We start from the raw sequence: 13,672 nt of genomic DNA on the forward strand, positions 1-13,672 counted from the left end.
TATGTGTCATAATATGAGGCAATCATACATTCATATGGGTTTGCAGCCATAACGGCCCTCCGAGTGGAACCATAACTGCGATGTGGCCCGTGACAAAAATGAGTTTGACACCACTGGTCTACACTATTATTATTATTGTTATTGTGATTATCATTATCCATCCATTTTCTGTACAGGCTTCTCAGGCGCGTGCTGGCGGCCATCCCAGCTGACTCTGGGCGAGAGGCGGGGTACACCCTGAACTGGTCACCAGTTCAACCAGCCAATCGCAGGGCACATAAAAAGAAACAACCATTCACATTCACACCTACGGGCAATGTCGAGTCTTCAATCAACCTAGTGTGCATGTTTTGGGGGATGTGGGAGGAAAACCGGAGTACCCTGAGAAAAGCCATGAACGCGGGCACGGGGAGAACATGCAAAAATCTCGGATCTGAACCCGCAACTTCACAACTGCCGTTCCCACTTCATTTCCAATGAGACGTTGAAAACAAAAAAGTTCCGCAACATTCCACATTTTTTCACCGACATTCTATACATGATTCTCTCCTTCCCCAACATTTCCCTCATTAAATCCACATTATTCCAAATGATTCAGAAGGGAATCACATTTTCAACATTTCATCATTCACACGCAATTTCGTTGTCCAGTTGCTCACGTTTTATTTCATTTGATGGAATGTTTACATTTCCGGCGTCAGTCATCCCTCGCAGATGTGTGAGTATTATTACAGTTGTTATGCTATTTTTCTACACTGTTTGTACAATATTTTTGTCGTATCCATTGCGCTTGTTCGCTCTCAACATATTATGTGGGTTTAAATGCGGTTGTTATTGTTTTAAAAGTAAGAAAAGAAACGCACGCGCTCCATTGGCGGCTTGTGAACGAGAGCCCACAAGAAAGCAAAGACAAGCCCGTCCACTGACTCTGTATCTGATTTGCAACATAGAACCGGACAATTGCAACGCCGCGCTGCTTTTTCTTTCGCGGTCCGTTTTTTCGCCGACGTTTCCTGTGAAGCCGCGGTGAATTTCCGGGTCTGGCCAAGCTAAATTCGCTCTGAGCCCAGCCCCGAACATCCCGCGTCTGTGGGCGTACTCTTCAGGACCGCCCCTACGCCTGATTGGTTCATTGCGGTTGGAACGGTGCAGCTACTCCCTCTTCCCGAGGCGATCGTAAGCTTTGACGTTACACAAGCAGCCTCGTCCCGCAGCTTACCCAGACGACGTAATGCCCTGTAATTGGTATTGGCATGGGGTCTCAGGAATGCAATTGCCCTCTTTGATGGGGATAGTTGAAAGAGAAATGGCTGAAGCGGTCACTCGTTTGCACGCATTCGACTATACTGTGAAAACGTCTCTTCTACAAAATACACTACAAAGCCAAACCAGAGACAAGAGGCAAATAATCTCCAATCAATAACGTGTCTCCGTTCAATAAACACGATCGTACGGATACCGTAGACGTCGAAAATATAATGAACAAAGTAGATCTCGTGTGAGCGTAAACGTGAAACAAGTTCATTGATTTTGGTTGCTTTGGAAAGGAAAGAGGAAAGGACGACGTCGTTAATTCACGACTCTTACGGATGGAGACCACGGCGAACACGCTTTCATTATTTCCTTGTTAAATAAGCTTTTGAGCTGTTGTTATTTTCGTGATTACAGCTGGAGTAAAAGCACATGACCACAGCCGCAGGAAAAGAGCGTAAACAAGTCTACCTTTCAAAATAAAATCAGGTTCAGTAAGATGACCTTTCCAAGTTGAGCTAAAGACACATGCCACAAACAAACAAACAAACAAACAAACACAGCGAGGATGACAAGTCAAAGAACTCTCCACTTCTTGTCCCAGCCTGCTGAAATTCTTCCAGAAAGTTCCTTGTCAATATGAGATGGATCGCTGCATTAGCCTAGCGACGTGACCATGTTAGCTTGGCCAGGTGAGTGTGTTAGCCCAGTACACCGATGTCAGGGTAGCAAGGTGATGCGGACTTCATGACATGACTGTGTTAGCCTAGCAATTGTAGCACAGCGACAGAACCGCATTAATCTAGTGATGTGACATTAGCTTAGCGATTTGACAACGTTAGCCGAGTGCAGTGCGTTAGTCTAACAATGTGCTGACGTTAGCCTAATGTGACTTTGGCCTAGCGATGTGACAACTTTAGTGACACTAGCCTAGCGACACTGCCACGTTCACCTAACGAGGTTATAATGTTAGCCTTGTGTGGTGACAATGCTCGCCTAGCAATGTGATGACATTAGCCCTAGCAACGATAGCCTAGTGAGATGACAAGTTTACACGAGCCAGGTGACAATGCTAGCCTAGCAGGGTGACGCTAGCTTAGCGATGTGACAATGTTAGGCGAAAAAGTTAGTCTAGCGAGGGGACAACGTTAGCGCGCAAAGTGTTTTGAAAATGCGACTCTAAGCATTCACGTGACATCTGTCGTGGCCGAGGCTCCGCCCACAACAGAAGCGCGGCTGCTCAGGAGGAGGAAGAAACGGGCAGACTGTCTCATCCGATTCGCGGCTTCCCTCCAATGGTCACTCACATGGGGGAGGGGGGATGCGATGATGTCATCAAAGGGCAGCGCAGTCTTCACCTGCCCACCGGGGGCAACGGGGGAGCCCCTCGCATGGCTGCAACGCGCACATTCACACACACACACACACACACACAAAAGCATTAGCCGTGTTAGCGCCCCCCTGTGTTCATCATGCAGCAGACACATTGTAAGACTTGTTTAGATTGTCGTTTGTGTTATGGTAAGATTGATTTGTGTTGTTGTTTGTCTTGTTGTTTTTGTGACCTGAGTAGGCCTTGCTCGGGTAGATCTTGGCAAAGTGTCGATACTCGTCTGGAGGAGGGAAGTCGTCCAGCGGATGAAACAAATATTTGGACTCAAAGTCGTCTGAGGACATAAAACAACAACAACAAACAACTTTCACATGTCACTCAGAAGAAAACATGTCGAGCAACAACACAAACTTTACATATCAGTCACATGAAGACACCTAGCGAATTACGACCACTTGTTACACACACACAGCCAGCTGCCAACTAGCCGCGAACTAGCTGACGAGAAGGTGAAGGAACGGAGATTTTCCGAGGGACGTTGAAGGATCAAAGCTTCATCTCGAATAGCGGTCACTAACGGGTGGACCGCGGTCCGAGTCCGGACCAAATGCTGTTTTGCGGCGCAGATATTTTTGGCTTTACGGCGGTGGTTTAGCGGCTGACAAAAGGCGCAGACCAATTACATGCCGCGAGGCCATCTCATTCAGCCAATCAAATATCTGCATTTCAGCCGGTGAACGCTGACTTCACAGCGAAGACGAGACGGTCGCTGAGAGACAAAGAACTAGCGCACTGAGACAAAGTTGAGAAAATGGCGGCACGGCGGGTGACCGGTTAGAGCGTCAGCCTCACAGTTCTGAGGTGCGGGGTTCAATCCCCGGCCCCGGCTGTGCAGAGTTTGCACGTTCTCCCCGTGCCCGCGTGGCTTTTCTCCGGGCGCTCCGGTTTCCTCCCGCATCCCAAAAACATGCGCGGTAGGTTAATGGAAGACTCTAAATTGCCCGTAGGTGTGAATGTGAGTGCGAATGGTTGTTTGTTTGTATGTGCCCTGCGATTGGCTGGCGACCGGTTCAGGGCGTGCTCCGGCACAGAAAATGGATCCCAAAAAATGAAAAGTAACAAAGAGGAAAAGTTGATTCAGATGAAAATGAATGCACGAATGTGATTGTATGCGCAATCATTGAAACTTCATGTCACGAATATATGGGGCCAGTTCCGGTTCTGACGGTGGAAGCAATGCACATCAGTGAGAACACGCAACAAACTAGGGAAGCCGCCCCCCAGAAATCAAATAAGGAATCAAATAAGGTCTTGACTAATAAACTAAACTAAATTGATCGTTGCAAGCGTCTTGTAAGAACTCACCTCCCAGACACGGAATGACGGAGGAGGCGTGTCCATGGCGGAGAGGGGGGGGCGGCGGAGGGGGGGGCTTACCCCTGACGGGGGGGTCAGAGGACTGGGAGGGGCTCCCCGCTGTCCTGTACGGAGGAGGGGGCGGAGCCTCTTTGGCGGCTGCAGAGAAAAGAGAAGGTCAAGTGAAGGTCATAGGTCATGTGAAGGTCATGGGATGAGGACGAAAGGCTTCTCACCTGCGGGGGGCGCCGGCCTGCGGGCGGGAGAGACGGGCGGAGGATCCCTGGAGGGGGTGTGGCCTCCCAGCGAAGGGGAGGTTCTCTTGCCGCCAGGGGAGGCGTGTGGCTGCAGAAGCTCCACCTCCCCGCCATAGGCAGTCGAGGCCAGAGAGGAGGGCGGGGCCTGGACGGGAGGGGCCGGCGGGAGGGGCTCGTCTCGGTCGTAAGTGGTCGGTGGGGAGGGCGCGTGGCCTCGGCGACTCTGATGGCGGTGAGAAGGCGGGACAGGGGAGGAGCCTGCAGAAGGGGGCGGGGCGAGGCTCGGAGCATCGTCATGGAGATGGTTGGGCTGGGGGGGGCGGGGCGACGATGCACCGGCCGAGCAATCTTCTAGCAGCAAGACAGGATGTCATTCACCAGACAGGAAGTACATAACAAAGCGTCGCTTATTGTGACGGGAAGTCATAGACGAGACAGGATGTCATTCACCAGACAGGAAGTACATAACAAAGCGTCGCTTATTGTGACGGGAAGTCATAGACGAGACAGGAAGTCATTCCCCAGACAGGAAGTACTATATAGCTTGTCACGAATGAGACAGGAATGTCATTCAGCAGACAGGAAGTACAAAGTAGATCTTTGTTAATAAGAGGAAGTCATAGACAAGACAGGAAGTCATTCACCAGACGGGAAGTACAGGGTAGGGTGCATCTCAAGTCCCTCAAATGCAACGCTCCTCGCTCCTCAAAGCGCTGAACGCGACCCGGAAGTTGTTGTCACGCCGCCATATTAAGGAGCGGTGACATCTGATGTATCCTCCGCCTCACGTTAGGTGATAAACCAGGTTAGAACACGCAGTTCAAACGACGGGCGTCACACTATCCGACCTGTCAACAACCTTTTTCGGGAGAGTCCGCTCCGAGGCTCAGGACATTACGCGCCGTCCTGATCGCCGGCTACACGCCGAGCTGCAGCTCCTATCCTCGGGCAGCAGATTCAGAGTGCCAAAGGCAAAATCAAACAGGGTGAAAATGTCTTTTGTTACTCAAGCCATCACACAATTAAATGTCAATTTTAAAAAGTGACACTTTCATGGACACAAATATATTGTTCCTGCCTCCAGTTGTCCCTTGCGGTTCGATGGTTTTATCATGTATTCGTCCCTCTCCAGTGTTGTTGTTGATTGTATGTGATCGGACTTCCTATGTCTATGTTTTTTACCTGCCTGCAAAAAATCTAAACATTTTAAAAAGTCCCCCAAGGGAGAATAAAGTTGAACTGAATCGAAGTCCTGTAGCTCCTCGATGTTGACCTTTGAAAATGGGCACGCACGGCGCGGAATTTCAAATTAAATAGTTCATCTTGTTTTCTTTCATTCATTGATTATTTTAATTTGAATATACATATTTTGATGAGTGTCTGTTATATTTGTGGCAGTATTTAATACTAAAAAAACTTAATTACGCTGGGTCACGGTTACTATATGCCTAACCAACCACATATGTCTAAGGTTTGGGAACATAAAGAATATAAAAATGTTCGCTTGGTGTGACAGTTCCTTGCATTCAACGTAATACATACGAATACATTACATATATTTACGAGTCACTCCAAAAATGCGCTGTGTCCGTGTGGTGGTGGTGGTGGGGGGGGGGGCGTGATGGGGATTGACCAATCACGATCATCTTTGCATCTCCAAAGTTGTAAAGTGTAACAGTGTTGATTATATTTGACTTTAATGTAATCCCACAAAATATATAAAGCATTAAGTGGCCATTTTTGGTGATAGTAATAATTTAGCCACGCGGACATTTCATTTGTGACACGTCAATGACGTGACGTCATCTTTCGTAGACGTCTCCGTGAAACGACGTCATCGAGGAACGGTTGTCTTATTTGTCCCTCCCGCCTCGCTCCTCTGTCAATTTCCTCGCTCCTCGACTGAACGTCTGGGAGGAGGAGCTAGCGTGGAAATGGAGGAGCTCCGCATACAGAAATGAGATGCACCCCTCGTGACTGACAGGAAGTCAATGGCAAGCCCGACATGTTCATGTGACTTCCTGTTTGTTTTCTTACTCTTGTGTGGCGCCCCCTGGTGGAGGTACTGGTACAGGCGGAAGTAGGGGTGGTCCGTGCCTTGGCGGAGGTCCGGGAGTAGGTGGGCGGGGCCACCTTTGACCTCCTCCGGGCTCTGCTGGTTGGCCTGCGAGGGGGCGGGGTCACGTCATCACCGATACCATCGTCACGTTTGCATATTTGTGAGTACTTTGCGTGTACCTGAGTGAAGGGTGGCGGTGGGAGGGGCATCCTGCTGCTGTCACTCACCTGAGGACACACCACAAGGGCCGTCGTGAGCTTTTCAAAATAAAACACCACAGCAACGTGCGTCATGACAGACATTCAAATTCAGCATTGCAAATGCAGGAACAATGCTCATTTTCTCACACCCACACACACGCGCGCACACTACGGATGTTCGACACCAGTACGAGTATTCACACTCGAGTCGTCACCAATACTGAGTACCAACACCACGAGTAGTTTTGATACGAACAATTTCAATTAACACGACGACAGATAATCCGCCATATGTGGAACGTCACGTGACCAAACCCCAAAAACATGTTCGCAGACTTCCTGTGTACGCTACGCTAACACGCATGACTACCCGACCTTGATTAAAAATATATATATCTTTAGGGTTGCTGTCTTCGGACAAAAGTAAAAAAAATACATGTATCTAATTTATACAAAAATGATATGATTTATGTAAACACTAACGACACCTCCATCCATCCATCCATCCATCCATCTTCAGAGCCGCTTCTCCTCACGCGGGTCGCGGGCACGCTGGAGCCTATCCCAGCTGTCATCGGGCAGGACCCTGAACTGGTTGCCAGCCAATCGCAGGGCACATAGAAACAAACAACCATTCGCACTCACATTCAGACCTACGGGCAATTTAGAGTCTTCACGCATGTTTTTGGGATGTGGGAGAAAACCCATCCAGGCACGGGGAGAACATGCAAAGTCCACACAGGCGGGGCCGGGGATTGAACCCCGGTCCTCAGAACTGGGAGGCAGACGCTCTAACCGGTCGTTCACCGTGCCGCCCTAGCGACTCTGGTGGCTCTGTGGTGACGCTTTGTGTTTAAGAAAAGGACATTGTAGAAACTTAGTCGTCGGGCAAAGGTCGAGCTGGCAAAGGCCAAACCAAAGGCAAATGATGACACGTATGCCAGGTTGGACACTAAAGAAGGAGAAAAAGATCTATACAGGTTGGCCAGATAGCGATGGGAAGATGTGGTGTAGTTGTGACAGAGGAGTTGAAGGTGGAGGTGCATCAGGGATCAGCCCTGAGCCCCTTCCTGTGTGCAGTGCTGATGGATAGGCTGACAGATGCGGTTAGACCGGAATTCCCGTGGACCACGATGTTTGCAGATGGTCTGCAGTGAGAGCGGGGAGCAGGTGAAGGTGGAGGCATGCGCCGGAAAGGAGAAGGATGAAGATTGGCCGAGGTAAGACAGTATGTGTGTGCATGAATTAGAGGGGTGGAGAGGTTCTGCGAGGAGAAGAGATCGCGAGGGTGGAGGTCCAGAGCAACGGTGAACGTGGCACGGAAGTGAAGAAACCGGTCCGAACAGGTGGCGGAAGGTGTCGGGTGTGTTATGTGACTAAAATGAAGGCTTGCAAAGCTACCGAGACAGCGGCGAGGCCAGCCACGGCGTACGGATTAGAGGCGGCGGCACGGACGAGACGACAGGAGCAGAGAATGAAGATGTTGAGGTTCGCTCTCGGAGTCAAATTAGAAAGGAGCTCATCGGCGGGACGGCAAAGGTTCGAGGTTTCGGAGACAAAGAGCAGACTCGGATGGTTTGGACGCGTCCGGAGGGGAGAGCGGGAGTATATTGGTCGAAGGGTGATGAGGACGGAGCTGCCAGGCGAGAGAGCGAGAGGAAGACCGAAGAGAAGGTGGACGGATGTGGAGAGGGAAGACGTGAGGGCACTTGGTGTTCCCGAGGAGGAGGGGAGGATGCGGGAGAGAGGCCGACGCGATGTGGCCACAAGCCCAAAGGAAAACAACAAGGCGAGTGGCTAGTATCGGCAGCCTTCAGGAGTACCTGATAGATTAAAAGCAAGGCCGTATTGGAACACGCGCGCGCGCGCGCAAACATACCCGCGTGCTTGTCAATGCAGTGAAATCCATGTGGCGCAGCTCGCAACCCAAAGGAAACAGAAAAGCTCGTGATTGCGCTTAAGGCTCGGTCGCGTGAGACTGACGCGTTGAGATGTGTCGGAAGTTGCCATCGTTAGCAGTTAGCAAGCTCGCGCGCGCGCAGGTGCGCTGTCCCGTGGTCCCGACCCACCTGTGCGCGAGTTCGCGACCCGTGTGCGCATGCTCGAGCGATTAGCCTTTAGCCTCTTCTTCCTCACTCGCCTCCTCCGTTTTAGGATTCCCCCATCCTTTCGAGGCAGGACACGCCCCGCTCCAATGTTACTGGCTCCGGCACGCGCGCCGCTGCACTATAATTGGCTGCTGTATCCCGGTAGAAAACGGACGGGAAAAGACGTTTGTGACTTGACGACGTGATCCGAACGACGCCTCCCCTCCTCTTCCGCCTTTGTCACCTCCTTCCCGGCATGCACCGCGCCAGCACGCGGCATCCCGTTATCGGGATTCCCACGCAGTTTCTCGGCAACTGCAACACGATTGGCTCCCGCGTCGAGAGGAGGGCGGGCTACGCAAACGGAGGAACGAGATGACCCTCCCGAACATGCCGTCGCATCCATCCGTCCATTTTCTGAGCCGCTTCTCCCCGCGAGGGTCGCGGGCGTGCCGGAGCCCATCCCAGCTATCTTCGGGCAGGTTGCCAGCCAATCGCTGGGCACACGTTTTCAAACAACCATTTGCACTCACATTCACACCTACGGGCAATTTAGAGTCGTCAATTAACCGAGCACGCATGTTTTTGGGCTGCGGGAGGAAACCGGAGTGCCCGGAGAAAAGCCACGCAGGAAACTCCGCACAGGCGGGGCCGGGGATTGAACCCGGGGCCTCACGACTGCGAGGCCGACGCTCTAACCAGTCGCACACCGTGCCACATGTAGCACATTTGTACGAAATAAAAACAAAGGCGTTTGTTATGGTATGGTTTACGGCTAGGCTTGGGTGTTCGGGCGGTTTAGGATGGGTTAAGGTTCGGGTGAGGGTGGGTGTTGGATTTATCTTACCCAACATTATAAAACAATAGACACAAAAGGAATGAAGACGCTTGTTTGTTTGTTTTTTCTCATGAGGAGAGGGCGCACGGGAGCTTGTTCAGATGACAGCCTCTCGTCACGCTCTCAACAATCTCTCCCGTCGCTCCCGTATTTATTCGAAAGTGGGAGGGTTCTAAGTTTGCAAGACACAACACACTAAGGGGTTAGGGTTTCGAGGTGAAAACACGGGACCGACGCCGGCCACGTCCTCCGTCAAGGCGCCCTTGCATCGGACGATTCCTGCCGAGGCATCTTCCTTTCTCAAAATCGTCCATAATACGAACGCAAGCGAAGCAAATCGATGAGAAACTTCTCCGATATATTTAACAGCGGGTTCGGGTGAGCGGAAAACATATTCACGCCGGCAAATTCAAATCACAAACTTCTTCTCCCGCCAGGAAGCAGTAGGGTGCCGATCGTAGTAATATCGTGTCCCGCCTACAAACTACGTGGCAATCCGAATCAATCCCACTTTCTGCTTTCACTCTCCATTGATAAAAGCTAAATGAGCATTCACTCGCCGTGCTCGCGCTTTCCTACCTTCAAGGCACCCAAAGCACTCGAACACCGTCTCCTCATTCACCTCGTAATGACGCAGCATCAGGAGCAACCGGGGGTTCGTGTGTCGCTCCAGGGTACTCGGACGTGGCGGTCGCGTGCACGGGGGGCTCTCGGCGTTCGGAGCATCCGCCATCGGCTTGGCGGCACCCGCGATTCGTTTCGGGAGGCCACCGTACTCTTTTCATGACACGCGCACACGCAAAGAGATGCAGCAGGCAGATGAATAACATCCATAACAGGATTTCTGTTTTAAATTCCAAGTCAGGAAATTGTGTTTGTTGTTCTTGATGTGTGTGTGTGTGTGTGTGTCTATGACATCACGTGACTGGCGGTCAGGTGCGCTCAGGCGAGCTCAAGGTTCAGTGAAAATGAAACGACCACGACGTCCCGCCGATACGCCGCAGGTGACTTTTCTTCACAATGATGACTATTATTAAGATTCTAGGAAACGCTATCATGTTCTGCTTTAGCGTAGCAACATCACACGCTAATGTTACCCGTAGTGTCGCAACACCGGAGACCGGTCCTCAAAATGCGGTCTCTCAAAGTGAGCTAGGAGAGCCGGAGCGCGACTTGTCCACGAACCGAACGAAAAGAAATTTGGCTTCCTCAACCACAAAGTCCAAACGCATAAAACAACACGCAAAAGCGCGGGCTTCAACTGACTGAAACGGCGGCCGGGGACGACATCCAACTTCAGCCGGCATCTCCAAGAAAACAGAAACACGACGTTGGCTGCAAGTAACACCGGCGAATCTAATTTGGTCTCTCTGAGAAGAAGGTTTTAATTCCACCTTAAATTCGCATTCCTAGGAGACCCCAGCGTGCACGTTTAGCCCACAAAATGCTGCGGTCTCTTCGATGCAACCGTGCGCTTCTTGGACTCTTCATTTGTCATTATTTTGGGCAAGAATTTAGTGGAAGAAAATTGTTCATATTTGCAATCTTGAGCTTTGAAAGAGTTGCAAAACGTGCTTTTGTCTGATAAGTTATTTCAAAGAAAATGAAAATGCCAACGGTCGAAACTTGATTTTTTTCTTGTGATGTACTCTTGGTCTTGTCACGATCTCAGCTTTTCTCTGTCGAGACTCCCAAAAGTTTTGGTCTCGTCTTGGTCTGAGTGAGTCCTGGTCTCGGGTAGTGTGGTCTTGTACCCCCTCCTGTCCTCATAGACCTCGCTCCAACCAATAATCCGCCGGACGGTTTCGGGGTTTTGAGCCTCCACGTGTCATATTCTCTCGACTGTACTACTTGCTGTTGAACCACAACATCTGTCAAAAAAATTGCCAAGGAAGAGGAAAGAGAGGGAACGGGCGACAATTACAATTTGTTCGATTTCGTGACATGGACGAACATGCGGCGACCAGCATCAAAAAGAGAAAACGTGACACACGTGAAGGCGACTTTCCTCTTCCGTCCGTAGACGAGCGGTCTTCGATGGCGTTGGCGTGTTTTTCTGACACCTTCTTCAGCGAGCTGCTGCGGCCGCTCCACGACGACGGAGCGTTCTCGGTCAGCGTGCCGCAGGTGAGCGCGTCGGCTTTTGACCGCGAAAGGGCCTCCGGCGCGCCGAGACCGACTTCCCGTTCGGCCCTCAGGCGAGCTGCCCGCGGTCCGCCGCGCTGGACGCCTTCGGCCTCTGCCCGGTGAGGAAGGGTCGCCGCCGGGCCGTACTTCCGAATCCGTCACGAGTTGCCGCGAGATGGTCACCGATTGTTTTCTAATGCGGTTCCAATGTGTAGATTCCAGTCCACCGTCTAGCGATTCGGGGCTCGGGAACGATGCGGCGTTGGAAATCATTCATCGTTCCCGACCTCCGAATCGCAACATCAAAATGGGTATCTAGCGATTCGGGAGTCGGGAACAACAAATGAAACGCAGTCTTTCATCATTCCTGACCCCCGAATGACTACAAAGGGATTTTCAGTGGACGAACCATGTCGGTCCCCAATATCAAAACTTGTAGTCAGTCAGCTGGGAATGAGCAAATGCTGCCCAACTCTCTTCTTTGGCCACAAGGTCACATGATGAGTATCATGCGTTGCGATTGGCCGTAGGGCCTGGTGGAGGTGGAGCTAAGGAAGCCCGTAGCTGTCAGCATTCACGAGACTGGACTCGCCCTCAGAACCGACGCCAGAGCCAGACCACCCGGAAGCAAAGACGGACTCGTTGTGGTAAGCACCCGCACGCCAACAAACCTATTATTAGTACAATTGTGCTTCCTCTTCTGGTTCTTCTTCTCTTCTTACTGAGGTTTTTCATCGGGTTCTTCTTGTGATTCTTTTTCTGCTTCGTATCGAGGTCTTTCCTCTGGTTCTTTTGCTAGTTCTTCTTCAAGTTCCCATATTTGGGCTATTGAGTCCTCCGTAGAGTGACTCTCCAACATGGACTTTGAGAACAAAAGTATCAATTTCATTTGAAAGGACACCTTGGTCTTGTCATCTGAGTGTCCAGAAAAGGCCCCTCTGACAGCTGCTTCTGTTTGAGCCACTTTTGTATGGGCTTTGTCCAGATTGGGCTTAGACCGCCCCCTTTGCTCTGGTTGGTTGCCTCCGTGTTGTGCGAGCACACGCATTCATGTCATGTCGGCGGCGCTCGCTCGGGAGCGGAGATCTTCGCTAGTGACGTAGATAAGCTGGAGAAATTCCAACGAGCTGAATTCAGGCCTCGGCAGAAAAACGTCTGGATCTCAGGAATGTGTGCATCATTTAAATTCATATTTCACACGTGTACTGAGGCACCATAGAGACAATATTACATCCCAAATACTAGAAAAAGTTGCTTTGACAAAATATGGGAGCTCCAATGAGCTCCCATATTTTGTTGTGGTTCTTCTGGTACTTTGGCTTTTTATTTCGATGCTTATAAATCTTGTTGTTGTGTTTTTCCTGCAGATGTGTGAGGTCTTCATGAAGGTGGACATCAAAGGAAACCGCCTGGTTCTTCTTCATGGGCGTGCCAAGTTAGAACACACACACACACGTGCACACACGCGTCTACTAAAAAGCTAATCTTTCTTCCTCAGATGTAAAGTCAGACCTTCGACATTCTTAGGACGACTTTTTGTAAGTTCAAAGTGACTGAGAACGTTTATCTCATAAATAGCACATATACATAAATATTACTTCAACAACCTCATTAGTCTGTGTTTGTGTGTGTGTATGTGTGCGTGCGTGTGTGTGTGTGTTTGCAGAGGAACCTTGCCAGCAAGTTGTTGGAAGAACTCATTGAATCCAAACTAAAACGTGAGAAACATTCATTCATTCATTCATTCATTCATTGATTCAGTCAGTCGCAATTACATTGGGACACAATCAAAATCCTGTGTGTGTGTAGAATGGGTGGACAAAATGGTGATTCCTGGAGTCGTCACCGTCGAAGCCGCCATCGTCTATCGTGAGGTGAGTAACACACACACGCATGCACGCACACGCACACATCTCACATGCACAATTCAGGACTAGTGTGTGTGTGTGTGTGTGTGCGTGTGTTTGTGCAGGGCAAGCTGGTGGTCGGAGGAAACCTGAGACTGGTTTCTGAGGTGATCCAGGAGATTCTGGGGCAGTACCAGACAAGGAGAAGAAGAATAAACTTGTAGTTCATCTCCTTTGCGTTGTTGTTGACTTTGTTCGGCTGCACGGTGATGGTAACGCATCTCCGCTTCGAGGTCACATGATGACGAGATGCGCAC

At 50.5% G+C, this 13,672-nt stretch overlaps 1 protein-coding gene and 1 long non-coding RNA gene across 2 annotated transcripts; one reads left to right on the plus strand and one right to left on the minus strand.

The window, feature by feature from the left end:
- Positions 1 to 1,527: 1,527 nt before the first annotated feature.
- On the minus strand, positions 1,528 to 10,114 carry LOC133415159 (uncharacterized). The gene is made up of 7 exons (XM_061700996.1): positions 10,004 to 10,114; positions 6,436 to 6,483; positions 6,235 to 6,361; positions 4,177 to 4,548; positions 3,950 to 4,099; positions 2,817 to 2,918; positions 1,528 to 2,646 (listed from the first exon to the last, which is right to left on the minus strand). The coding sequence occupies exons 1-7, from the start codon at positions 10,112 to 10,114 to the stop codon at positions 2,606 to 2,608; spliced, it is 951 nt and encodes a 316-aa protein (XP_061556980.1). The 3' UTR covers positions 1,528 to 2,605.
- A 280-nt stretch (positions 10,115 to 10,394) lies between these two features.
- Positions 10,395 to 13,572, plus strand: LOC133414649 (uncharacterized). The gene is made up of 5 exons (XR_009770066.1): positions 10,395 to 12,155; positions 12,876 to 13,046; positions 13,175 to 13,226; positions 13,318 to 13,382; positions 13,481 to 13,572. It is a non-coding gene; the product is annotated as an uncharacterized LOC133414649 (long non-coding RNA).
- The last annotated feature ends 100 nt before the right edge of the window (positions 13,573 to 13,672 follow it).

This window comes from Phycodurus eques, chromosome 16, assembly GCF_024500275.1.
Source record: "Phycodurus eques isolate BA_2022a chromosome 16, UOR_Pequ_1.1, whole genome shotgun sequence".
In the NCBI taxonomy this organism is placed as follows: Eukaryota; Metazoa; Chordata; class Actinopteri; order Syngnathiformes; family Syngnathidae; genus Phycodurus; species Phycodurus eques.

Coding starts and splice junctions, on each gene's coding strand:
- LOC133415159 (XM_061700996.1), bottom strand. CDS start 10,114: ATGGCGGATGCTCCGAACGCCGAGAGCCCCCCGTGCACGCGACCGCCA. Junction 6,362..6,435: donor CACCGCCACCCTTCACTCAG/GTACACGCAAAG, acceptor GCCCCCTCGCAG/GCCAACCAGCAGAGCCCGGA. Junction 4,100..4,176: donor CAGGCCGGCGCCCCCCGCAG/GTGAGAAGCCTT, acceptor TTTTCTCTGCAG/CCGCCAAAGAGGCTCCGCCC.